General features: G+C 46.5%; 2 protein-coding genes across 2 annotated transcripts in view; both read right to left on the bottom strand.

The window, feature by feature from the left end:
- Nucleotides 1-4869: 4869 nt before the first annotated feature.
- On the bottom strand, nucleotides 4870-5559 carry CUNH1orf216 (chromosome unknown C1orf216 homolog). Its single transcript, XM_029227218.1, has one exon. It carries the CDS (start codon nucleotides 5557-5559, stop codon nucleotides 4870-4872), a length of 690 nt encoding a protein of 229 aa, XP_029083051.1.
- Nucleotides 5560-17272: 11713 nt separating this feature from the next.
- The window catches only part of CLSPN (claspin), a 28574-nt gene continuing 20320 nt past the window's right edge, over nucleotides 17273-25526 (bottom strand). Inside the window, exons 17-25 of the mRNA XM_029229063.1 lie at nucleotides 24310-24385; nucleotides 23987-24090; nucleotides 21321-21485; nucleotides 21088-21209; nucleotides 20712-20839; nucleotides 20051-20156; nucleotides 19373-19455; nucleotides 18941-19102; nucleotides 17273-18624 (exon numbers count right to left, since the gene is read on the bottom strand). Coding sequence (XP_029084896.1) covers nucleotides 18514-18624; nucleotides 18941-19102; nucleotides 19373-19455; nucleotides 20051-20156; nucleotides 20712-20839; nucleotides 21088-21209; nucleotides 21321-21485; nucleotides 23987-24090; nucleotides 24310-24385 — 1057 coding nt within the window. The 3' untranslated portion in view covers nucleotides 17273-18513. The remainder of the gene's footprint in view (nucleotides 18625-18940; nucleotides 19103-19372; nucleotides 19456-20050; nucleotides 20157-20711; nucleotides 20840-21087; nucleotides 21210-21320; nucleotides 21486-23986; nucleotides 24091-24309; nucleotides 24386-25526) is intronic.

Below are 25526 nucleotides of genomic sequence, written 5' to 3'. Positions count from 1 at the left end.
TCCCACTATCAGGCCTGATGGCCAGCGTGCCTGATTGGAAACAGCAATTCTTGGCTGGGTCAGCTCATCCACTGGGGTCCTGCCTCAACATCCCAGCCCCAAACTCTGCTGACCTGGCTCCAGCCCTGACTTCCTGCTCTTGTCAAGCTCCTTCCCTAACCCACCACCACACCAGGGTCTGGGTCTGTCCCTAAACCCAGGATTGGCAGGGCTCCTGTCAACGTGCAATTCACCACACTTGTTCCTTGGTCTGGCTTTCGTCTTTTTCTCAGCTCAGAAAGCTCTCTTATGGAGAGGAATATTAGGCAGCTTTATTTTTTAAAAGCCTTTTTAAAATGATGTCTTTTAAATTTTAGATTCAGACTCCTTAAGGAAAAATTTGATTGTTTTTCTGTGAAAAAGTTAAGTGTGCATCACAAAAGCACTATCTATAATAATAATTCTCATTAACATAGTTTACTATGTGCCAGGTACAGTATTTTGCATAGTATATATCCATTTAACCCTTGCAACAATCCTATGAGGTAGTTACTACTATTGTCTTCATTTTAAGATGAGGAAACTGGAGAACAGAGAAGTTAATTGATTTGCCCAAGGTCACGGAGACAGAAAGAAATGGCGCCAACATCCAAATCCAGGGGTCTGGCTTCTGAGTCTGTGCTCTTAACCACCGGTTTTACTCAGAAAAGCCTTCATGTATTCAGGAAAGGGGCCTTTTCTGAAAATTCACCCTCTTGTGCTCTGAGGGCTTGATGTTGTCTTGTGAGAAATCCTCACAGTTAAAGTTATTCAAATCTAGTTACAGCCCTTTGCTAGAACAATGTCTCTTAATAAATGGAACTTATTAAAACTGGTCCAGTATCAGGACTTCCCTGGTGGTGCAGTGGTTAAGAATCTGCCTGCCAATGTAGGGGACACGGGTTCGAGCCCTGGCCCGGGAAGATCCCACATGCCGTGGAGCAACTAAGCCCGTGCGCCACAACTACTGAGCCTGCGTTCTAGAGTCCATGAGCCACAACTACTGAGCCCATGTGCTGCAACTACTGAAGCCCGCGCACCTAGAGCCAGTGCTCTGCAACAAGAGAAGCCACCACAATGAGAAGCCCACGCACTGCAACAAAGAGTAGCCTCCTCTCGCCCCAACTAGAGAAAGCCTGTGCGCAGCAACAAGAACCCAACGCAGCCAAAAATAAATATAAAATAAATAAATTTTTTTTTTAAAAAAGAATCCGCTCGCCAATGCAGGAGACATGGGTTTGAGCCCTGATCCAGGAGGATCCCGCATGCTGCGGAGCAACTAAGCCCGTGTGCCACAACTACTGAAGCCTGTACACCTAGAGCCCGTGCTCCGCAACAAAGAGAAGCCACCGCAATGAGAAGCCCGCACACTGCCACAAAGAGTAGCCCCCGCTGTCCACAACTAGAAAAAGCCCGCGCGCAGCAACGAAGACCCAATGCAGCCAAAAATAAATAAATAAATTTATTTAAAAAAAAAAAGAAATAATGAGACACACCTTAAAAAAAAACAGAACTGGTCCAGTATCGTTTCTGTTTAAATGTCAAATGTCGAGATAACAAGAATTATTAATGTCCTGGGTCACTGACTGTTTCAGCAAGAAGTATACTTTGTGAGGTTTAAAATATATATACCTTGTTGGGGAGGGATAAAAGGAAATATTAGATTTCTCTGAAATGTTTCCATTTTTATAAGTAGAATTAATTTTTATTTGTACTATTAAAAACAATCAATAAAATATGCCTTTATCTGATCAATCAAAATATGCCTCCTGTAGCACGAAGCCTCTAAGATGGCCCCTGAGGACCCCTCCCCCCCATGTACTCAGAGCCTTGTGTAATATTCTCCCTTTAAGCAACCTTTTTTTTTTTTTTGGCGGTACGCGGGCCTCTCACCGCTGTGGCCTCTCCCATTGCGGAGCACAGGCTCCGGACGCACAGGCTCAGCGGCCATGGCTCACGGGCCCAGCCCCTCCGCAGCATGTGGGATCTTCCCGGACCGGACCGGGGCACGAACCCACGTCCCCTGCATTGGCAGGCGTACCCTCAACCACTGCACCACCAGGGAAGCCCGCAACTTATTTTTAACCAATAAAATATGGCAACACTGAGGAATGTCACTTCTGTGATTAGGTGGCAGAAAACTGTGACTTCTGTCTTGTTAATACTCTATAACTTTCTTGGCTTGCATGATTTGATGAAGCAAGCTGCCCACATGGAAGGAACTAAAAGTGATCTCCAGCCTACAGCCCTTCGGGAACTGAATACTCCCAACGAAGGAGACCAGGGACCTTGGACTGACATCTTGATTGCAGCTTGGTGAGAGAGTCCTGACCTACAGAAATTGTGATTGTTTTAAGTCACTAAGTTTTAGGGTAATTTGTTATGCAATAGTAAATACTACAGCACTACACCATCCGCAGTTGGTTGAATCCAAGGAGGTAGAACCATGGATATGGAAGGACTGCGTATATGGAGGGCTGATTATACGTTACACACAAATTTTCGACTGCATGGTGGGTTGGTGCCCCTAACTCCTGCGTTGTTCAAGGGTCAACTGTAATATACTTTCTTTATAAAAGTACTGAATTTTTTAGAAACTAATTTATGAATCATCATAAAAACTAATGTAAAATAGAAGATCTAATCTAGATTGGTGCCAACAAATATCTGAAGTCATGTACATGTACTATAACTACATCTGTGTCAGAACCATCTAAGGACCCTGACTCAGTCTTTCACAATCAGACCCCCCTTCAGGGAACTGGTGGCTCCAGGGCAGATTGAGTATATGAGTGTGATATATGAGTGTCGGAGGTGCATATGTGTCCCTCACAATTGACGCCCCTCCCTTTCAGGCCCAAAGGTGCCTTAGGACAAGGACAATCCCATATGGGGCTCTTGGGCAGAGGCCAAAGTCTCCCCTGTCAGACTGAGAGGGCCCTGAAGAAAGATTCCCCCCACATCCACCTCCCCATATCCCCCCATGAGACTGTCAGCCATAGCAGACTGAATTCCTCCCCCCAGTGTCTTTCCCAACACCTGCGCCCCAGCTCCCAGCCCAGAACCCTGCTCAAAAGGGGAGCTCAGTGAGGAAAAGAGGCCACCTAACAACAGGTAGAATAGAAACACAAACCCAAGAAATGAATTTCTTTGCCCCAGTTTATCTTCGTTGGTCCAGAGGCCAGGTTCACACTCAACATGCAAAAGTGAGACGCAGAGTTCCCAGGGCCATTGCTTCAGCGTCACTCCCTATACCTCCCACCTATGCACCCACTCATTTTACAGATAGGGAGACAGGGCCAGAGGCATCAGTGACCTCTGTGTCACTGCTCACCTATCAGGATTTTGCATCCTCTTGGCTCCCAAAAGCAAAGCAGGGAGCTCAACTACTTTAGTCCTTGGTTCTCTCCAGAACTCACCCGCTCTCCACCTCATGGAGCCTCTGCTGGGGCCTGTCAAGCCCATGCGCTCACAGAAGAGGGTATGGCCCAGCATCCTAAGAACTTCCAGTGGCTGGACTGACACTGCCCACTGCGCACTCTGGAGAGCCAAACTGTGGCTCCTCCTGGCCCAGACAGTCTGATTTCAGAGAAATTGACCAAATTAATTTGACACCTAATGTTGCTACAGCCAGAGAGGCACAGCAAGTAGAAGCACAGAGAGGGAAGTAAGAGTTTTCTCCAACAGCCTTGGAACACCTCTCCGCTCCTTGCAAGCTTAGAAAGCACACATTCCTTTTCTTTTTTCTTTTTTATTGAGGTGTAGTTGACATATGACATTATATTAACACAGATTCCCTTTCATCAGAAGCTTAAGTCAATATGGTTTGCAACAGCTCCCTTGCAGTGGAGAGGTGTGATTTGTTTGGAACTGGTATTGTAGAATTCCCATTCTCCTAGTCTTCTCAGGGTTCTGCCATCGTCATCTCCCTCATCCCCATCTCCCACGTGCCCAATGGCAGAGTTCAAGTGGGACAGTCCCCTATCTTCTCCTCTGATCCCGCCTCCATGCCTGCCATGGTGTCAATCACCATTCTAGCTCCCTTCCCTGATACCAGTTCTCTACCAATTGCCTTCGCAAGATTGCAGCCAAAAAGCCATAGTAGGCCAGAGTAGCGACCTAACTTCCTACAGCAAATCCACCATCAGGGACAACAGCCTTAGCAGAGCAAGATCTGGGAGGAGTGAAGGGGAGGGATAAGGAGAGGTAGCCGAGAAATCCAAGAGAAAGGATCAGCCACAGCCTTCAGATAATGAGAGCAGGCTAGCCTTCTCTCCAGGGAGCAGTGGGACCCTGCGGAGAAAAAAGGCTAGTGGAGATCACGGGTAACATAAGGTATGGATGGATGCCCCACGTGTGCAACTGAACATATATTTGCACACACTTGCTCCTGAGTCAGCCTGCAAATATACATGCTCCTAATGTATATATCCCATGCACGCACCTGCACACATGCACCCCTACACATAGGCCTGCACACACAAAGGCTCACTCATAAACACCCACCACAAATCTGCATGCTCAAACTCACTCATACAGAAACACACATGTTTTGCATATATATCTTCACTCATGCACATAAACACACACTGTGGGGTACCCATCCACACATGCATATACAAACTTACTTCCTCCTACATACATACTATACATACACATATGTACATATTCACACATAGGGCTGCTGCTTCTCACATGGCCTGTGCACATCTGCCTACATGCTAGCACTGACATACTCACTTATGCTTCCCTGCACTCATACCAGCAAATAATCTGTACTTGCTTGTGCACAACCACACACATGCCTGCAAATATATACATAAACCCTTGCACCCCTGTACAGAGACGCCCTTAGCCCTGGTCCTGGGGTGTGGATGGTGCTGCCCTCTGTTGGAGACAGCGGATAAGCTCCTTCCGGTTGTCTAAAATGGTGTCAAAGCTCTCCTGCAGACGGGCCTGCTGGTCAACCAACTGGTGCTGCAGGCCCCGGATCCACTGGAGCAGGGCCAGGCGACGGTACATCACCAAGTGCACATGGTGCTTCTCCTTCTCCTGCTCTTTATAGCGCTCTTGAGCCTGCAGCTGCTGTACGGCCTGGGCCACCGAGGGCAGAAGGAGAGCTGGAGGGCCAGGGCCGGGAGGGGTCCCACAGGCAGGCTCAGGGCTGCAGCTAGGGCTGTCAATGCTCAGGGAGCTGCTGGCATAGCCATTGTCCTCCAGAGGGGAGCAGACTGTGCTGGCACCACCCATCTTCTCAGGCCCAGCTCCAGGGATCTCTGCCCCCTCTGGTGGGCTGCGGACCTCCCCCTCAGGGAGTCCAGGATCCTGGAAGGCCTGGTTGTCAGAGGGCAACTCAGAGAAGCTCCTCGTCAGTATGGGTTCCACTTGGCCTGGCATCCCATGCCAATTCTCATTGGTATCTTTGGCACTTGCCATGAAGTTGGAGTTGCTGTCTGGTTGAAGCTCGGGCTGACATACTCCAGGAGGCGCGTCCCCCAGGAACTGCCCCCCTTCAGCTACCCCTGGCTGGATGGCAAACATCTGGTCTGTCAAAGGGAAGCAGAGAATGAGTCAGAGCAGGACAGGGTGGGGTGCCTGAAGTAGAGGCAGCCTAGCAGCAGGGACAAGGCTGCTCCTTTCCCTTGGCTCTGGTAACACCTCCCTTGGTGGTTTTCCTCTTCCCTCTCTGACTGCTGATTCAGTCTCCTCACAGGGTTTTCCCGCAGCCCTGAGGCAGGCTGTCCTCTGATCTCTCTGCCTCTAGTTAAAAATGTAAGTTTGTCATGGCTCCCTCCCTAACCTCCCGCTAACCCTCTTCCGGCCTGCAAGGCCGTGCTTCATCTGGCCCCCGCTCACTGCTCCAGACTTGCCTCTTGCCACTCTGCCTCCACACTGCTCAGAGATCTCCAGACACACCATTATTCTCCTCATACAACTCCCTGGGCCTATAATATCTTTCCTCTCCCCTTCCCTCTAAGCTCTTCCCTTCTGCACCCAGCAAATTCCTTTTCATACTTCAAAACGCAGCTCTAGTATGCCCACTTCCCTGAAGCTATCCTGATATCCTCCCCACTGCCCCGATATACACAAACACACACAGTTAACTATGCCTTCCTCAGGATCCCCACTGCCCTGGGTATATGCTCTCTTATTCATGTTTGTTTCTTGTCCCCGGTACATAGTTTATGATCAATAAATGTCTATTCAGCTTTTTTTTGTTTTTGTTTTCTATCTTGTAATAGCAGCTTACTGGCTCCCTAGCTAGACATGGAATTCCTCTATATACCCTCCATCACATTCAGGAGCCAGCACAGAACGTGGCACTAAGCAGGCATCAGCACATCCTTGCTGAGCGAGTAAGTGAATGGGGGAGGGGGACTGCAGTGGGATATCTATGCTCAGGGAGACAGGCCAAGAGTAGCAGAGGCTACTGCGGACTGCCCAGGGCTGGAAGAGCTGGGTTGGGTTCCCTCCTCTGCCCAGTGAGGAAGCCCTTCTCCCACTGACAAGCCTCTCTTCTGACCTTGCCCCTTCCCTCCATGTCTAGTACTATCCCGGGTCCCTGCCTCTGGTTTGCTCCATCCTGAGGCCCTAGAGAGAGAACACACCACATTATTCTTTCCTCCCCAATAACTGACTTCTCCCAAAATTAGCGTTTAAATTGACAATAAGTTCCTACTGACCATAAACTACTAGGATTAGAAAAACTGGGGATCAGTAAGAGTGAGGGAGAGCGTAAGTGGAGGTGGCAGGGACCCGCCCCACATCCAGGTGGGAAGAAGTCCTGGGGGCAATGGTGTAGGGACAGTCCCTTCGTAATCTACAGACTCCATCCCGCTAAGCAAGGTGCCTGGAGATGTCCCCGCCCAAATGTTTTCTATTTTCTAAATTTGGGCGGGGCCGTGAAGGCAGCTGGAATGAGGTGGGGGTCTTGCTAAGGACCTAGGAGTTCTCGGAGACGGTAAAATGGGAACCGAGACACCCCAGGATCAGGCTTCTCTCTAAACTAATCCACAATTTGTGTGTGGGAGAGCGCTCTGTAAGGATGGGGGGAGGCGGCCTCCCTTCCTGCCTAGCCTTGCGGGAGAGGGACACTACCCCCAGGAGACAGAGGATACTGACCGTCCATCCCTAATCTCTCCAAAAGAGGCAGCTGGGCAGAGGCTGTGACCCCCGCCCCCTGCTAGGGTCCAAACCCTCCCGCTCCGGGCCCCGACTCACGGCCTGGAGGCGCCTCTCCGCCCGGCTGGCTCTGGTTCCGAGCGCCTGCGGCGGGAACTCGTCCCTCGGGGCTGGGCGGAGGGGAGGGTAGAGGAATCCCTCGGCTTGGGCGTCCACGCGGACCGGCGCGTGGGGTGTGGGATCCCGGGCCGTGAGCCCAATGCAAGCCAGGACTGCCGAGTCAGGCGGCGTCAGCGCGGCAGGGCGGGGCAGCCTGGCCCACGTGTGCCGGTTCGGTTTTCCGCGGAGCCGCGCGCCTGCCGGAGCGTCGGAATCGCCTCCCCCGCCTTCGGCAGCCTGGACCGAAGCCTTGCAGGTCCTGTTTAATTCCCTAACCGCATTTACTGGGTCGCTCCGATCGGTTTTCCTCACTGCAGATACAGTGACATTTTCAGAATGAAAATCTGATCATGTCACCACCCTCCTGCCTAAAACCCTTCAATGGCTTTCGCATTGCAGGGTAAATCCTAAGGCTGCAGCCCCAGGGCTCTGAGCATCCTGCTCTATCTCTCCAGCTTCAGCCTTTGCCCTTCAGTCTCTGGAACTGGGTCTCATGCTTCTTTCTGCCACACTGTTCCCTCTGCCTAAAATTCTCTTCCCCCTCTCATATTTAAGATCTCTTTTCAGATAAACCTTCTCTGACCTCCTAGGCCGGATTAGTTCCCCCTTTTATATTATCCCAGGGCATTTTGATCCTTTTCTTGATAGCATCTATCACAATTTGAAGTTATATGTTCATTTTGTGCTTATTTAATTAAAGTCACTTACTGAACAGAGTAATTGCTTACTCTAATGATGAGACCAAAAAGCACTGGCTGCTGTTAGGGAGAGGCAGCCCCAGAAAGAAGTCTGGGACAAGTTTAGCCTTTAGGGCACATGAGCTTCCAGGAGGTCCCTTCCTACCCCCCAGCTTTACTGAGTAAACCAAGCAATTGGCTATACCTTCCTCCTGCTACCCCCTCCATGCCACCAATTAAAAACAAACAAAACAAAACTACTATGGATTCATCTTTGAATCATAATATGTTAAAAAATACCCTTGTCTTTCCCGCCTCCCTTTCTTTTGCTTTTTTTGTTTTAAAAGAAGAATTTGAGTCTGATCTCCATGAGGCATCCTCTTCCATTTCCAACTTAATTCCAGTTTACCATTCTGCAACCTAGAGATTAAATGGCAAATTAAATCACACCAACAAATTCTATATACAAAATAAGGGAAATGGAAGAGAAAAAAAAACATTTCATGATTACGACAACTCCTATTTTAAGAGGGAAAAGGAAATAAAAAGGAAAAGGCAGAAGTAACTCAAGCTTTGGACACTCCCCCCGCTAAAAATATACACATGGAGACCTCAGCCCCATTTCTACATCAGGTTCTGAGACCTAACTAGTCTCGCTTCTCCCTTATCCACTGCAAGTTCCCCTTACCTTCAGCTGGAGTTTTTTTCCTTATGAGGTGACCCAAATTCTCACTTGTAAAGTCTCTGAGCTTTGGTGGTCTGCAGTGATACAGGTCTTCCTATGTCATAAAGTCACGACAAAATCTCATTGTTTGTTTGGTGGGCCCTGAATAGCTCCTCCTCATACCTCTCCTGTCTCTCCCAGCTCTAATTAGGTGGGTCATATGGAAGCCTGATGAATCTAGGAATAGGACTCCCACTCTAGGTGTCAGAGTCCTTCTCTGGGACTTTTTGAAATAAAATTAAAGGAAGACAAAGCAGGGAAGATGTGAGCCTAGGGCGGTAACAATCACATTTCCTGCCACATAGAAGTCAGTCTGTAGTAGGAGAAAATAGTGCTGACATACAGACACAGAAAGACAGAAGTCCTGGTGATGGTCCTGTCCCTGTTTCCTGAGGCCTTGGTATACCTTGCAGCAAGACCCTAATTTTGCCAAGCCTAACTTGAGTGGAATTTCTTTCACTGGCAATCAAAAGAATCTTGATTAATACAAGAGCACAAGGTGGTCCCCTGGGTCCCACTGAGGCACCTCTCAGCGCTCATTAAGTAGTAGCAACTCTGTTTCCCCTTAATAGCCGTTATCAGCCTACAAGTGTGACCTCCTTTCTTCTATTCCTCTACTATTACGAGGAGCCCAAAACGCAGTGGAATCGTCTCTGCATTCCCTGGTTAGAAACATTTCTCCCTAGATGCTAAAACCTCCTGAACCGCAGAATGTCGAATATCAGAGACAGGAAGCAAATTCTCCAAGAAAGTCATTAGGTACAATCACATAACATGCCACACCTACCTCTACCTCTTCCTATGTATTCTGGTTACAAAAAAAACAAGAATTATATATTGATTGTTGATCTAAAGCCTATATTTTACTCAGCGTGCAATAACCTGACATAGCTGAGTCATCAGTTGGTCACTCCATTGTTCTATAAAGCTGATTATCTCTAAATAACATAATACCTGACAGGTAAATTGAATTCCAAGGACATCAGAATGTAGCTTCTCTTTTCTTAGGCAAGGATAATCTTGGGTGGGATACTCTAGCACGTATAATTAATGCAGTAAGTGCTCAGACAGTGGTCCTGGCAGCTCCATGACTTTCAAGAGAGCTGGGAGCCTGGAGAACAAAAACCCCCAGGAAGGCAGGGGCATCCATGACCACAGAAAAGCAGATATACAGATGTCTGTTATTCAGTCACCAGAGGCTTCTTCAGTCAGGATGCCAGGGAATCAGTCACCCCAGGTGAAGGGGTGTCTGTAGCTGTGTCCACCCAGCTACATAGATTGCAGGGACTTAACTGGCAGGGACACAGAAATCACCAGAGATGGACAGTACCAGCCCAAACAGGGCTCTGCAGAAGGCCAGCCCATCATGAAGATCTAGCAGTGGAAAGTGATTCGCTATCTTGGTGAGCAGACAGATGTCACATTCAGGAGGAGGCCAGTGTGGCTGGAGCTTGGGAGAAAATGGAGATGGGAGGTGAGGCTGGAGGATAAAGTTGGCCCAGTTGTGAAAGGCCTTGACCTGTGTTCAAGGAGCTTGGGCTTCATCCTGTGAACGGCAGGGAAATAACTGAGGAAGCCCCCAAAGATTCCACATCAAAACAAAGCACAGGCATCTAATCCTGGGGGACAAGCTCCATTGTGACCTGCTTTCTTCTCTTTTCCTGAGCTCATATCATCTGTCAACTTCCCACATAGCTTTGGGAACTTGGACAAATCAAAGCATTTTAACCCTTTTAGGTTAAATAAAGATAATATGCCTTGAACACTGTTAAATAACATTAAAATTGTGAACACTGTTACTTGGGCTCCTAAGGCCAGGCAGAGCCCTGGAGGACCTTTGAAGTACCTGAGAGCCCTTAAGGCAGAAAAAAACCATTCTCCAGAATTAGCTCAGCTCAGCAAAGGAAGGCCTAGGAAGCTGGTGACCTAGTTGTTCTGTTCATCCATTTCTCTACCACCCCTTAAAGGTAAAGTGTCACTCTCATCTATCCAGAAATTGATGTGTGATCACCTTAGGTAAGATGTGTCCCTTCTCCATCCCCAACATGGCTGTTTTCTCAGCTGTAAAATGAGGGGCTGGTACATCAAATCTGAAGTTTTACAGCTTTTTTTGTCTTAAGCCTTAGAATCATCCTTTTCCAACAAAATCTTTGTAATATACCCAGTTTGAGATCTCTCCTGCCCTGAACCATCCACCCTGAACAGCTCCTGAGGGACCTCCCAGGAAGCTTTTTTTTTTTTTTTTTTTTTGCGGTACGCGGGCCTCTCACTGCTGTGGCCTCTCCCGCTGCGGAGCACAGGCTCCAGACGTGAAGGCCCAGCGGCCATGGCTCACGGGCCCAGCCGCTCCGCGGCATGTGGGATCCTCCCGGACTGCGGCATGAACCTGCACGAACCTGCGTCCCCTGCATTGGCAGGCGGACTCCCAACCACTGCACCACCAGGGAAGCCCCCCAGGAAGCTTTTAAAGCTCAGTGGGGCAGTTCCAAATGTACTGCTCCACATTAACCTGGGAGATGAATTTCTCTTCCCAAGCCCCCCTGCATCCTCCCTCCTGACCCTGAAGGGAAAAAGGAGAAACTGAGGTGTGTTTTGGAGATGCTGGAAGCCTGAAAGTTAGCATAGACTCTTTCTCCCCAATGCACCCAAATGGTAAATAGCCTCTCTTCCACCAGGAGCCCAGAGAAGCCAAATCCAAGGTCCCAGAGCCCACAACACAGTGAGGTAGAGAAGCCGATCTGAAGGGAGAATGAGAGAAGGGAGTGCCTGTTCCACCCCCTTCCTAGCAGCTGCCTCCATGGGCTCCATAATCCGCCTGCCCTCTCCTCCACCCCACCCTCGGGCCGCCCACCTCTCCTCCACCCACCCATTCATCAGTAGGAGGGCACGCTATCAGCACAGCCTTTCAGGGACTGACAGGTCCTTTCTGGGTGCCCCCCACATGTAACCACTTAACCTCCAGCACAAAGGGCCAGGCTGAATGGGCTTGAAGCCGGTGGCTCGTGCGGAGGGGGAGGCCTCAATAGGATTTGGGGAGCTGGGTGTATAAACTTCTCTGCTCCAGCAGCCCTCAATGGAGGAGCTGGAGTCGGGGCATGTGCCGAGGGGAGGAGCCCGGCAGCTGCATCCCACCCCTGAACAATGATTTATTCATTCTTCTGGCACACACAGAGAAAACAGACTGGGGGAACGTGGCTCCACAAATCGCCCTCGGCCTCAGCTGATTCCCACGGCAATCGGGCAATCACTGTGCCCTGTCCCACCCTGCCCCTCCCGTTCTCCATAAGGAAGTAGAGTACACCATGGGAGGCCTTTAGTAACCTGAAGGTCAGGCAGGCATGCTCTTTGAATAGGCTCCACTCAATCTCAATCTCCCTCTCTGAAAGCTTCCTCGTCAGGTTTTCCTCATACCCATTTCACAGAGAAACTTCTGCAGGAACAAAAAAAAAGGCACATAGCTTGGCCTGTCTCAGGACTGTCCCAGGGGAAGGGCTGAGAAGGAAGCAGGAAGTTGGGGAGCTTAGCCTAGAAATAACTGACTAGTAATGGGAATGCAATAAAGGCTTGCTGATAAGTTAATGGCATTCTCTAGCCACATCTGGATCCAATTCCTGGAAGAATCTTCGGGAGAAATTTGGGGAGTAGGGAACAGAATGAAGGCAGGTAAGCAAAGATGCTAAAACCAGTAGACCAAAAAAAAAAAAAAAATGTCGGGTGGGTGGTTTCAGGAAGCTAAATTGTGACAAGAATAAATTCGCTTTTGCCCTCTTACCTCCATACCTCATGTCATCAGAGCCAGTTCACACAGAAAAATCATCATAATAAATAAAACTAAAAAATCAATAATGTTAGCAGAACAGGGAGAACCAGATTGAAGTGACCATCCTCAGACTGGCCCCTGGGCCTCCTATCCCCAAGCTCATAATTACCTTGTCACACAGAAAACAAATCTATTGTGGATGGTGAGTGTGGAGAGGTGGGAGATCCTGGGCAAGGAGGTTGCCCACTGAAGAGGGGGGTGGGGTCCGCATTAGGAAGACAGATTGGCCTTGGCACTGGGGTGGGAGGGGGCTGTGTTGAGACTGACAAAACTAAGGCCTAGACAGTTTCCCAAAGTTTTCTTCCCTTAGGAGGGTGATCCTGCCTAATAGTACTAGGGGTGGGAAATTGGAGGGGGCTGGGGGAAAGACCTCCAAACCCACCCCACTGAGCCTCAGGAGGACTGGTTGCTATGCTGCTGCTGCCCTCTGGTGGACATAAAAAGGCAGCATGGACATCTCCAACGCTGGAAACAAGTGCTGGAAACTGCAAAGGAGTCTCTGTCCTTTCCTGTCCTAAAGCCTTGGCCACCAGGACTAGCACACTCATAGGCTGGATTCCCCAGGAAGCAGACTCAGACAGTTTAGGACGCCGCCCTTGGGATCAACGTCTGTGGAAGTGAGGGGAAAGGAGCTGAACTACCATACAGCTCCATGACAGCCTCAGCCAACCCCCCAGGGAGCTCTGAAGTGAGAATGGGCCCTTTAGAATTGTCCCAAAATGAGCTGAGGTGGCCAGGCCTTTACAGTCCTGTCATCACTGGATGTGGGCTGTGCTGGAATGCCCCTTGGAATGCAGCTGAGGCCGTCCCCTCACTGAAGGCTGTCTGCAGAGGGGCCAGCAAAGCCTTCACTAAAGGGGATAGGGTGGTGCATCACGGGGTCTACCCCACATACCACAGATACTCATTAAACATATGTTAAATGAATGGCAGGGTTAGATCATGCCTCAGGCTCCAGGCTCCACAGGACAGCCCACAAGCCTGTTATTCAAGCTGTTACACACTGACTTTTGGAAATGGTCAAGGGAGCCTTAATGCTCCAATTCACGGATTCATTCATTCAACAAGCACTCACTGAGATTTACTATGTGCTGGACCTGGAGGCAGACACTTTACAAATTTCTCAAATTTAATCCTCACAACTGTGGAGCTAGTTAACTCAGATTATACAGATGAGATCAAGTTATTAAGTGGCTATCACAGTCCGATGGCACTGTGACAATGGGTGAGTGGGCCGGGCAGGGCTCAGTGACAAATGACACTCAAAATGGGACAAGTGCTCGTGCTGCTGCCAAAGATTCTTCAGGCCAGAAAGGGTCTTGGCTCTGTTCTGTGAGTGTGCATGTGTGTATGTAGAGAGAGGGCTCTCCCTATGATTTCAGCCAGAACATTTCCTCTATTGCAGCCAAGAGTCATGCCTCCATAGCCTCCTGCTTTAGTTCCTTCCTAATAATGTTGCTGCCCAGAGGTAACAGAACCACAAGCTTTAAAAATTCCTGGTTGTAGCCACAGAGCTAGCTCCTTCCCTGGATATTTAATGGACAGACAGCCCTTAACCCCCAGTGTTCTTTGGCCATAATATCATCACAAAGTTATGAAAGGGTAAGTTCTTCCCCTAATGTCTAACTTCCATAACTGCTGTGATCATTTTGGGATGATAACATTGAAGGGACAAGAGGTGGACCGGGTCTCTGCTCTAGAAACCTCTCTGTACCCTGACACTCTCAGTAAGCCAGTGGATCTGTGGGAGGAGGCGAGGGCAGGAGAGCTAGAGAAAGCTGTCGGCTGCCGTTCTGCTACAGCCCTGACATGTTCTCATTCTTGGCCAATTAAACCTTTCAGCACTCCCAGCCACCAATATACAGATTTTAGTTTTCTCATTTAGATTGTAATCATAAAGAACTTGAAGGAAAAAGAGGGAGGGGGAAAGCTTGGATGTTATGGAGGGATTTCCGGGTCTGACTACAGAGACATAAAATACTTTCAATACTCCTCACCCACTCCCAACCATAAACACACACACACACACACACACACACACACACACACACACACACACTCATATGCCTTTCCTCCTGGGCCCCCAGAACCTAATTTTTCACGTTTGGAAAACCCAGATGATTTTTGCCTGGGTCCATCTGGTTTTCCAAATAACCTGTCTTTTTGATAAATAACATAAGTTAGACAAGACAAACAAAGAGAGGGGTGGGCAGTCAGCTTTTCTCCCTCCTTCAGCCTCTGAGAAAAAGAGATGGGGACTGAAAAACCTACAGGACTCACTCCCAATCCTGACCCTGCACCTTCCACCCCTTAGATTGGGCCCAGTGATTCTCCAGCCTGGAGCTGCCGCTTCACCCCCACCTCTACCCCACCAGCCATCAAGAACACCAGACTGTGGTTCCTTCTAAAATGAAGGGAGGACTTCCCTGGTGGTCCAGTGGTTAAGAATCCACCTTCCAATGCAGGGGATGCGGGTTCAAGCCCTGGTTGGAGAACTAAGATCCCACATGCTGTGGGGCAACCAAGCCCGTGCACTCTAGAGTCCTCGCACCACAACTAGAGAGCAGCCCATGTGCTGCAGTGAAGAGCCCAAGCGCTGCAATGAAAGATCCCATACGCCACAACTAGAGAAGCCTGAGTGCCACAACTAGAGAGAAGCCCACAGGCCGCAACTAACGCCTGACGCAGCCAAAAGATAAATAAATAAAAAATAAGGAAAATAAAGAAAATTAAAAAAAAGAAAAGAAAGAAGTCCATTTGAAAAAAAGGTGGGGGAAGGCTCTGAAGCTTTGTGTAATGTGAATGGAGAACAGAGGATGATAGGAGGTTGGGAGGCACAACTATGTCATGGAGGGTCTTGTAGTTTGAACTTAATCCTGAGTGCACTGGAAGACAGAAAAGGTTTTGAGTGAGGGAGTGGCATCCTCCTATTTAATTATGCAAATCTCGCCCTTTGGCTGCTGTGCACAGATTGGATGGAAAGGAAGCAAAAATGGGAGTGGGGAGATCAGGAGGCTACTGCCAACACCCTGGCAAGAAATTATGGAATCCTGGATTAGGGCATCAGCTATAGAGGTGATTCAAGATGCAATCTGGAAGTAGAAATAACAAGATTTAGAGATTGTTTGATTATGGGAGTAAGGAAGGAGGGATCGAGAATGTCTTTTGGGTTTCCAGCCTGAGTGACTGGGTATGTGGAGGTACCTTTTAGTGAAATGGGAAACACAGGAGGAAGAGCACATTTTTAGAGAAGGAACATCACATTTTTAAAGATGTCAAGTTTGAGATGCTTATGAGACAACAGGCCTTGGAGGAGTGGTCCACAAAACATGATGCAGTTGTAATACTGGCAAATCCATATGCTTGCAGAGTAGCGTTCGACATAATGCATCCACATACATCTTCCAACAAGCCTCACAGCCACTCTGAGACAGGCATGAATGACTATCCTCATTTTATAGATATAAATGGAGGCTCTGAAAGGTTTGGTATTTTTCATTCACCCTTTACTGGGCAATTCCACATTCCAGACCATGTGCCAGGCAGTGAGCAGGACACAAAGGTAGAAGATATAATGCCATCTCAGGGATGGTACAATCAGAGAGTATCATGACAATATTCCTCTCAGAAATACTCTCCCCTATTCTGAGGTGTACAAGCCCCGCTTGGGGGACAGGAAGCCCCAAGAGATATTACATATATCTCTGGGAGCTAAAACCCTGAAAACACTCACACTGAGCCATGAGAGATTCTCAAAGTGGGGTAAAGTTTGTAGGGAGGAGTTGAGAATTTGCACAGGAGCTGAGTACCTTGTCTCTACAGCACTTTGGTGAGTATAACCTGGTGCTTTATGGAAGAGACCCTAGTATGGTTTGTGCAGCTGTGGACTGAATTGTTTAAATGAAGTAAATACCATGTGTCCCTACCCCAGCGTGTGGAACACAGAGGAGGTGAAAGGACTGACACTGAGCACCCTCATCGCCCAGACTCACGTGCTCTCATCCCTCCAGGCAGATAATTTCCAAGCTAGTGAAGCTGAGTCCTAGCAGGAGCCACAGCACAGGCCCTGGGCTTCAGTTTCACTAGAATGGAGCTGAAGCTGGAGGCTCAGTGCTCTGGGCACAGGTCATATGGTCAGGTCCCGACTCTCCACTTCAATCTTATTACCAAGGCTTAGCTTGCCTTCTGACAGTTACGCTGACATGGGGAAAAGCGACCCAGAGCTTAAGACTCAACTTTTCTTTCTCCAAAGAGTGCTTTCTTTCTGGAGCCTAGAATAGAAACCCTTTGCTCCCTAGATTTCTCAGGCACTGATTTTCTTATCCTTAGTGGTCAATCCTAATACTCTTCTCCATCTCTCCCTGCCAAAAAAGGATATGGGAAAGCAAAAGGGGAGAAATATCCAGCCCTCCTCCCTAGTTCCAACCTTCAAGGCCACTGTTTAGAGAGCTCAAAGGGAGGGGCAATAATGCCCACCTTGGACCCACGTCTGCCAATCAAAGGGCTATAACGACAGGCACCATTTATGTAAACTCTCCTCACCTGCACTGAACCCAAACCACTTGGTTAGTTAATGCGATCAATTCACCAGAGTTGAGAAGACAGTGAGGGGACAATGGCAGCAGCCTCTCACTCCAGTCCCAGAGGCCTCCCCTGAGAGACACATACCCTGAAAACAAAATGCTCAACATTAGACAGGCTCTGACCTAAGAATGAGCATTCAATCTGGACAGCAAATCCTGCCTTCAAGGCATTGGGATTTATTGAAAAACTACATACATATTAAAACATCTTTATATACATTTTCACCATTACAAGATTACAAATATACAAATGTAAATTCCATCAAAGTCAGCATCTTGCATATTACAAACAACTGTAGAAAACCTATATCCTAATTCCACCAGTTAAATTGGTATTCCTTATCTGCCAGTGAAAAACTGGCACAGTTCATCCAGCTTCCCAAGTCCAGCTCCTGAAAGTGAAACCACAGTATTTACATGAAATGTTTTTCCAAAGCAGCAGTGACACTTGGTTCTGAGAGGAAAAAAAAAAATCTGTCTAAAACTCTGACAGCCTCATGGTAGTTCAGGGAAAATCGGGAGTGGTGGCAATCCTAACAATATTTTGATGAAACTCCAAGATGATCTTTTCTCAAAATAAGTAATGAAGTATTAAATGTCCTCTGCTCAGGGCAACGTACTCAACCCAGTTTAATGCAATAAATAATGATTATATATAACTCTTCCAGTCAGAATGAGAAGGAAGGTCCTTGAGCAACAGTGCTTCAAATCGAAAATTTAGTCCTAAGAGAGAGCTCTCTGCCCCACGGAATATCTAATGTCTACGGACACTGGATGTAACCTTTTATCTTCATCCTCATACTCCAGAAAAGTTGCTCTTTCTCACTTGGGTACCAGTTTGAGTCCTTATTATAAAGGAAGTACAGGTTAATTGGAAATTTGAGACTGCACTGAGAAGAGACATAAAAGAAAATGGAAGGGGCAAAACTAATAAAACAGCCTGTGCGTCGATTCCTAGATCCTCTAAGAAGTCTCTCTTTCACTGAGTCCTGGTCACCATGGTGCAGATCATAGGGGTGTGAAGGAGTCATCCCAGTTTTGATGTTCACTGCTGTCTGTAATTTTCTGTCATGCCACACTTTTTCTTCCTCCAATCACCCCTTTCACCAAAAGTTATCAACCCAGGAAGCTGCTAGGATAAAATGTCAAATATTTAATGGAGGACACCCAGGTATCCCATAAGTTGATGTTGTAAACACTGAAGAATTAAGTTAGTGGCCAACCCAGGAAGTAATACTAGGAAAGAGATGTCCAGAGCCATGCAGTGGAAAGAACTGGAATCTCTGTCCTCAACCTTAATGCATTGATTATGAAGGAAGGGGGGATAATCCACGTGAGCATCGATTCCAACCTTCAATGCCAGAAACTTCTCAACGAAGTCTCAACACAGGTGCCGGTGCCCTTGTGGTGTTAGCTTTCCAAGTATCTGAAGATGCTTTGCTTCGATCCTGAAGCGCTATCATATGTTTTGAGGCGCTTAGGTGAAGGGGATGTCATTAAAGACGGACCTCTTCTCCTTACCTAGAGAGCAGAGAAAGAGCCAACTCAAGACCTTCATACAAGTACTTAGCTTCACTTAGCCCTTAAGCAGCTCATAGTTAAATCACGGATCATTAGAAAAAAAGAAATAGAAATTTTCCAGGCAAGTTTCAAAGCTGATTACTTACTGCAGGTAGCAATCCCCTTGTACCTTATTGGGAGTGCAAGATTAACACTGCAGCATTTAAGCCTTTAAGCCAGAAATATATATATTTTTTCAATTCAATTCAATTCATTCATTCATTCATTCATTCACTCTGCTGTGGAGATTCACCAAATCAGTTCTCAAATTCCCTACCCGAGGCTTAGATGATTCCTTTGCTGCCTCAGCCTTGACAGGAGAAAGTGTGTGGAAGACAAAGTTTCTTGAATTTCGGGGAGCACTAGGGTTGAGGTCAGACAGGGCAGCCAGTTTCTGAAGCACAGCTTTGGGCTGGTTTAGCAGTGAGCCCATCTTCAGCTGAGGAAAGAAGAGTCATCAAATTCCTGGTATCAAATTCCAAGTGCCAAGGGAAGAATGAGAAGTCAGCGCCTCCCTGCCTCCACCAGGTATTGAGGGGACACAGTCCTACCCTGCTCAAGTAGAAAAGAAATGGTAGGCTCCTTTGACATCTACTTCCATTTCTTGCAGCCACCTCCCTCCCCTAATGAAAGAGCATTCCCTTAACTTGACCTGGGCCTTTATAACACTGAAGATCATGACATCAGGCTAACAAGGTCCCCAACTAACCTGGTTGTCACTTCCTGGTTTGGTGGCTTCAAAAGGATTTCTGAATAAAGACTCTGATTCTTGAATAACCACAGTGCGACTGACTGAAAAGAAAAGACAGAGAGGCTTGTTCTGGACAAAGCTGCATAGAATTACTTTTAAATCTAAACAAGCTAACAAGCCTTTAACTAAACCAATAAACTAAAGCCATAGGAACTCTGATTATTTTATAATCATGACTTGAAAGTACACTTAAGTGGCTTAAGAGAAGACAGACAACTCAGCTGAACTTTTTGTCGAATTAACAGTAATAATAAGAAAATACAAGAGTGGTAAGAGTGTTAAGGAGTGTTTAAGAGCTTCAGCTCTGGGGTTAGGCATATCTGGGTTCAAATTCCAGCTCTAACACTTAAGTATATAATCCTGGGCAACTGAATAAAGAAGCCAGAATTCAATCCTCTGAGCTGCCTTAGAACATAAAGCAAAACCAGCTACATATACTCACAATCACAATGTCGACTGCCCAATAGTCTAAGATGGAAAGAATACTGTCTCTCCCCATCCGAGGGACCTCTTTAAGATAACATTAGACGCCGGCCCATTAGTAAGCTGCACCAGCCCCCGAAGGCTGGAGTCACCTCTAAGTCTCCAGCACTAACAATCCCGGGGGCCAGACCCTGAGGAGGACTAAGAGCTCACCATTCTTCTGCAGAGCTTTGGCTGTAACTTTCTTGGCCAGCATCATAAACTGACTATCTTCCCCAATCTCCTCTTCTTCTTCAGCTGCAATTTTCCCCTGCTGTGCCTGAAAATAAAAATCAGACAGCATTAACAGAAGCCCACAGCTCCTCCAAATAATTAGCATAGCCTGGAAGCTAGAGTACTTGGGACAGCATTTGTTTTCCTTTTTGCAACTCTTTGTTGCTTTAGACAAAAAAAAAAAAAGGATTTTGGACAAAAACATGACTAGAACTGCCCATGGTAACCTTCTCAAAGCACAAAAGAAAATTCAAGGATTAAAAGGGACAGCAGGGTTTCCCTGGTGGCGCAGTGGTTGAGAGTCCACCTGCCAATGCAGGGGACACGGGTTTGTACCCCGGTCCAGGAGGATCCCACATGCCGCGGAGCGGCTGGCCCTGTGAGCCATGGCCGCTGAGCCTGCGCGTCCGGAGCCTGTGCTCTGCAGCGGGAGAGGCCACAATGGTGAGAGGCCTGCGTACCACACAAAAAAAAAAAAAAAAAGAAAAAAGGGGGACAGCAATATATTGCCCAAGATTTTGACGACTATCATGACAAGCTGGGTGACGGAGTGACCTCATAAGTAGGGTCGGAATAGGAGAATTTCTTGCAGGCTTCCTACCTGGTCCCGAAGCCACTGCTCTCGTTCAATTCGCTCCTTCCTCCATCTGGCTTCCGTCTCATCAAGCTGTTCTTCAGTCTGATCATCATCAGAGTCTCTGTGGAACAAGTCCATCTGGGAAGCATCATCTAAAGCAAAGAGTTAAGGCTATTAGCATTCTGCACTCCCCACAAGAGAGGGTGTCTCAACAGACACAACGAACCCTTTTCATTTACAATACACTGACACAAGCTTTTCCTATCCATTAACAGAAAAAAAAGGTCAAGGCAAGGTCCTCCACAGCTGCCTGCTATAGTTTTGATTTCCTCTTGCTGTCTTAAACTGGACAAACATGTACCTTTGTACAATTTGCTTCTAAAGGCAACAATCAAAATACCTATGTTCTTCCATCGGAATTTCCTCATTCGTCCAGGACCATCACTGTGCAGGTCCCCATCAGCAAGGTACCTTTCTTGGTACAAACGTAACTGTCGTTTATCATCATCCAACATTGTTTTCCTACAGCAGGAGAAATACGGTGTTCAAAACCAGGACCACTCTGGCTGGTTATAGGGCCTGCCTTAAGACACACCCCATTCATTATTCAGAAGGGCTTGCTGGGATACTGACATGTGTATTTTCTTGATTTGACTCTGCAGTTCCTCATCAGAAGGAAGTAATTCATCAATTACATCCTCTTCATATTCATCAAGCTCTTCCCCATCATACTCATCTTCACTTCCCACGTCACTCCCTGACACCTCTGCCTCATCCTCCAGGTATTTCTTCAATCTCCTGGAAAATTGAAAATTAGAAAATACAACAATGAATATACACACAGCAATGAGAAAAGCAGAACACAGAGCCATCTCTAATAACAATAAGATTAAATTGATAATAATAATACATTTTGATAATACTTAAAAGTCTATTATTTAATATATACTGTGTGCCAATAACTGTGCTTTGGAGCATTACTGTGTTATCTCAAGGAGGAGTATTTTTATTCCTTTCAATTTTCAGTTGAAGGAACTGAGACTCAGAGAGTAAACAACTTACCAATGGTCACATAGCTAGCTGGGAGGCAGCAGAGCCTGGATTCAACCTAGGTTGGTGACTCTAAAGCCAGAACTCTCAATCTCCTCTATATATTTGAGACATACCTGCTAGAAGGTTCAAACTATTTTGTCTTGTATTTAAGCTTACCAGCTTCAGGAGACAGACTAGAGATAGTATAGTATGGAAAGGTAATAGACTGTAGTCTTCTTACAGCCCGCCAAATCTTGACCCTCAAGTTAGAGGTATGACTGAAGCTCAGAGTTAGCAATAATCAAAACTACTACAAGTTAGTTTTTCTGACTTCAGCTCACATCGAGAACAAATCTGCTGTCATCTGAGTTCAAAGTGCTGTCACCTATGGTCATGAGTGGCAGAAGCTTGATGGCTTTCTGAAGGCTGATTTTTTTTTTTAAATAAATTTATTTATTTATTTTTGGCTGTGTTGGGTCTTCGTTTCTGTGCGAGGGCTTTCTCCAGTTGCGGCGAGCGGGGGCCGCTCTTCATCGCGGTGCGCGGGCCTCTCACTGTTGCGGCCTCTCGCTGTGGAGCACGGCTCCAGGCAGGCAGGCTCAGTAGTTGTGGCTCACGGGCCCAGTTGCTCCGCGGCATGTGGGATCTCCTCCCAGACCAGGGCTCGAACCGGTGTCCCCTGCATCGGCAGGCAGACTCTCAACCACTGCACCACCAGGGAAGCCCCAAAGACTGATTTTTTATGAAAGACTTCCATTATTATTTTAAAGCTGAGTTCCTCTAACTCCTAGGGTTCCTGAAGAATTCCTTCAGGGGCCAATAGCCACTAAGCTTCTCAATCTTCCCATCTACCCTCTTTGAGCAGTTCAATTTTTAGCTGCCATTCTTTATAAGATTTCATTTGAACAAAGGACTCTATAGTTAAATAAGGTTTAAGAACCATTGCCTTAGAAAAAAAATCTATAGATGGCCCAAAGCTGTATGAATAGTTAATTTGACAGGTGACAAATTAGAAGCCCAAACTGATCTCAACAGAATGGAATGATGGGCTAAAAACAACAAAATAAATCTAATAAGGATCAATATGATGTCCTATATTTGAATTCCAAAAGTCATCCACAAATAATAAAATGTGGAATACCTATTAAAATGGTTTTTATAAAACCTTCAATATCAAGGAAAAAGGCTTACAGATATGGTAAGTAGGAAAAAAAAGCAAGATGCAAAATTGTACATACAAAAAAAATTGTACAGATCTCAACCACATAAAAATATATGCCTGAAAAAAAGTTATGAGGTAATAATAACCACCACCACCACTTTCAAAAATATCCTGGACAGTGGACACGGATGACTCTTTTTTTTTTGGCTGCGTTGGGTCTTTGTTGCTGCACGCGGGCTTTCTCTAGTTGCGGTGAGCAGGGGCTACTCTTTGTTGTGGTGCGCAGGCTTCTCTTTTCAGTGGCTTCTCTTGTTGCAGAGCACGGGCTCTGGGCATGCGGGCTTCAGTAGTTGTAGCACTCGGGCTCAGTAGTTGCGGCTCTTGGGCTCTAGAGTACAGGCTCAGTAGTTGTGGCGCACGGGCTTAGTTGCTCCGTGGCATGTGGGATTGTCCCAGACCAGGGATCGAACCTGTGTCCCCTGCATTGGCAGGTGGATTCTTAACCACTGCACCACCAGGGAAGTTCCTGGATGACTTTTTATTTATGTCTTTCTGTATTCTTTGAAATATTCCAAAATATATGGCTTACTTTCATGATCAAAACGACAACAAAATATTAAAAAAATAAAGGGGGGTCATTTGCCTGAGACTAGGATGAGGAAAACCTGGAATAACAGTAATTCACAGGAAAAAAGACATGGGGAATTTTAGTCATCTACTAGATCCTCAGGATCCACAGTGACTCAGCTCTTATGCTCTTTGGCTACTTTATAAAGTAGTATGCAACCAGAACAAGGGATGTGGTTGTACCACTATATAGAGCGGTAGTCAGACCACACCTGAAGATAAAGAGAGTTTCTATACACGTGAAGAGTCTGGAAGCAATGTCACGTGAGAAACAGCTGAAGAACTAGGGATGTTTAGTATAGGAATCACTTGAGGAGGACGTGACCATCTTTGAATACTCAAGAGGTATCACGTAAATGGCTTTTATTTAATCTGTGTTAACCACAAAAAGCAAAAATAGAACCAGCAAATGTAGCAAGCTACAATTCAACTGTCAGGAGAACTTTCTTGCAACTGAAGGAAGGGACGTAACACCTACATTTGCCTTTTCAACTTCTCGGATTGCTGCAGGAGGTCTTCCTCATCATTATCTTCATGGTCTTCTAGTGCCGGGTCTTCATTGTCAGAGTCACTGTGTTCATCCTGCAAAATCATATAGTATCACATGCAAAGTTACACAGAATAAAATGTGTCCTCAACTAAGACAGGAATTTATAAACTTCTGCCCAAACATTTGATTCTAGGAAATTGCTTCTGATAACATGCCAAACAGAATTCTCAAGAACTCAAACTACAAAACAAGCAAACACAGCAGCAATACATGGAGTTCGGTTACGATTACTCTGTCCCCTTCGAACTCACCTCATCACTATCAAACTCATTACCGTTTGGGACAAGCTGAAAGTCTCCAAATTCCTCCTCTTCACCTTCTTCTTCCCTAAAATGCAAATCAACAAATCAATAAACGAGCTGAAAGCAAACTACAAGCAGTCAGCCAACTTAGGAAATGAAAATATTTTATAGCACCAACAATCTCTTCAAGAAACAGGAAACGAGATATCTTGCCTTTAAAAAAATTTTTTAAATTGTGATAAAATACACACAACATAGTTTACTATCTTAACCATTTTAAGTGTACAGTTCATTAGTGCTAAGTACATTCACATTGTTATGCAACCAACCTCCAGAACTCTTCATCTTACAAAACTAAAACTCTATACCCTTTCAACAGCAACTCCCCATTCTTCCCTCCCCACAATCCCTAGCAACCACCCTTCTACTTTGTGTCTACAAATTTGACTACTCTAAGTACCTCATGTGAGTGGAATCATACAGTATTTGTCTTTTTGTGACTAGCTTACTTCACTTAGCATAATCTCCTCACAGTTCATCCATGCTGTAGCATGTATCAGAATTTCCTTCCTTTTTAAATGCTGAATATTATTCCACTGTGTATGTATCCACTTGGGATGCTTCCACCTTTTGACTATTACAAATAATGCTATGAACATGGGTGTACAAATATCTATTACAGATGCTGTTCTCGCTTCTTTTGTGTATATAGCCAAAAGTGGAATAACTGCTGGGTGTGAGGTAGTATCTTATTATGGTTTTGATTTGCATTTTCTTTTCTTTTCTTTTTAAAATAAATTTATTTATTTTATTTATTTTTATTTTTGGCTGTGTTGGGTCTTCGCTGCTGCGCACGGGCTTTCTATAGTTGCGACGAGCAGGGGCTACTCTTCGTTGCAGTGTGCGGGCTTCTCATTGCGGTGGCTTCTCATTGCAGAGCACGGGCTCTAGGCGCGTGGGCTTCAGTAGTTAGAGTACGCAGGCTCAGTAGTTGTGGCTCACAGGCTCTAGAGCACAGGCTCAGTAGTTGTGGCGCATGGGCTTAGTTGCTCCACAGTATGAGGGATCTTCCCAGACCAGGGCTTGAACCCATGTCCCCTGCATTGGCAGGTGGATTCTCAACCACTGCGCCACCAGGGAAGCCTCTGCATTTTCTTAATTATTAGTGACATTGAGAACTTTCATGTGCTTTTTCTTGCCTTTTTTAACCCTGCTCCCCACCAACT

This window comes from Monodon monoceros, unplaced genomic scaffold (assembly GCF_005190385.1).
Source record: "Monodon monoceros isolate NGI ecotype Baffin Bay Population unplaced genomic scaffold, NGI_Narwhal_1 Super_Scaffold_18, whole genome shotgun sequence".
NCBI classification, from domain to species: domain Eukaryota; kingdom Metazoa; phylum Chordata; class Mammalia; order Artiodactyla; family Monodontidae; genus Monodon; species Monodon monoceros.
Note: the sequence above shows the minus strand (reverse complement) of the source record. Positions and strands in the feature narration are given on the sequence as shown.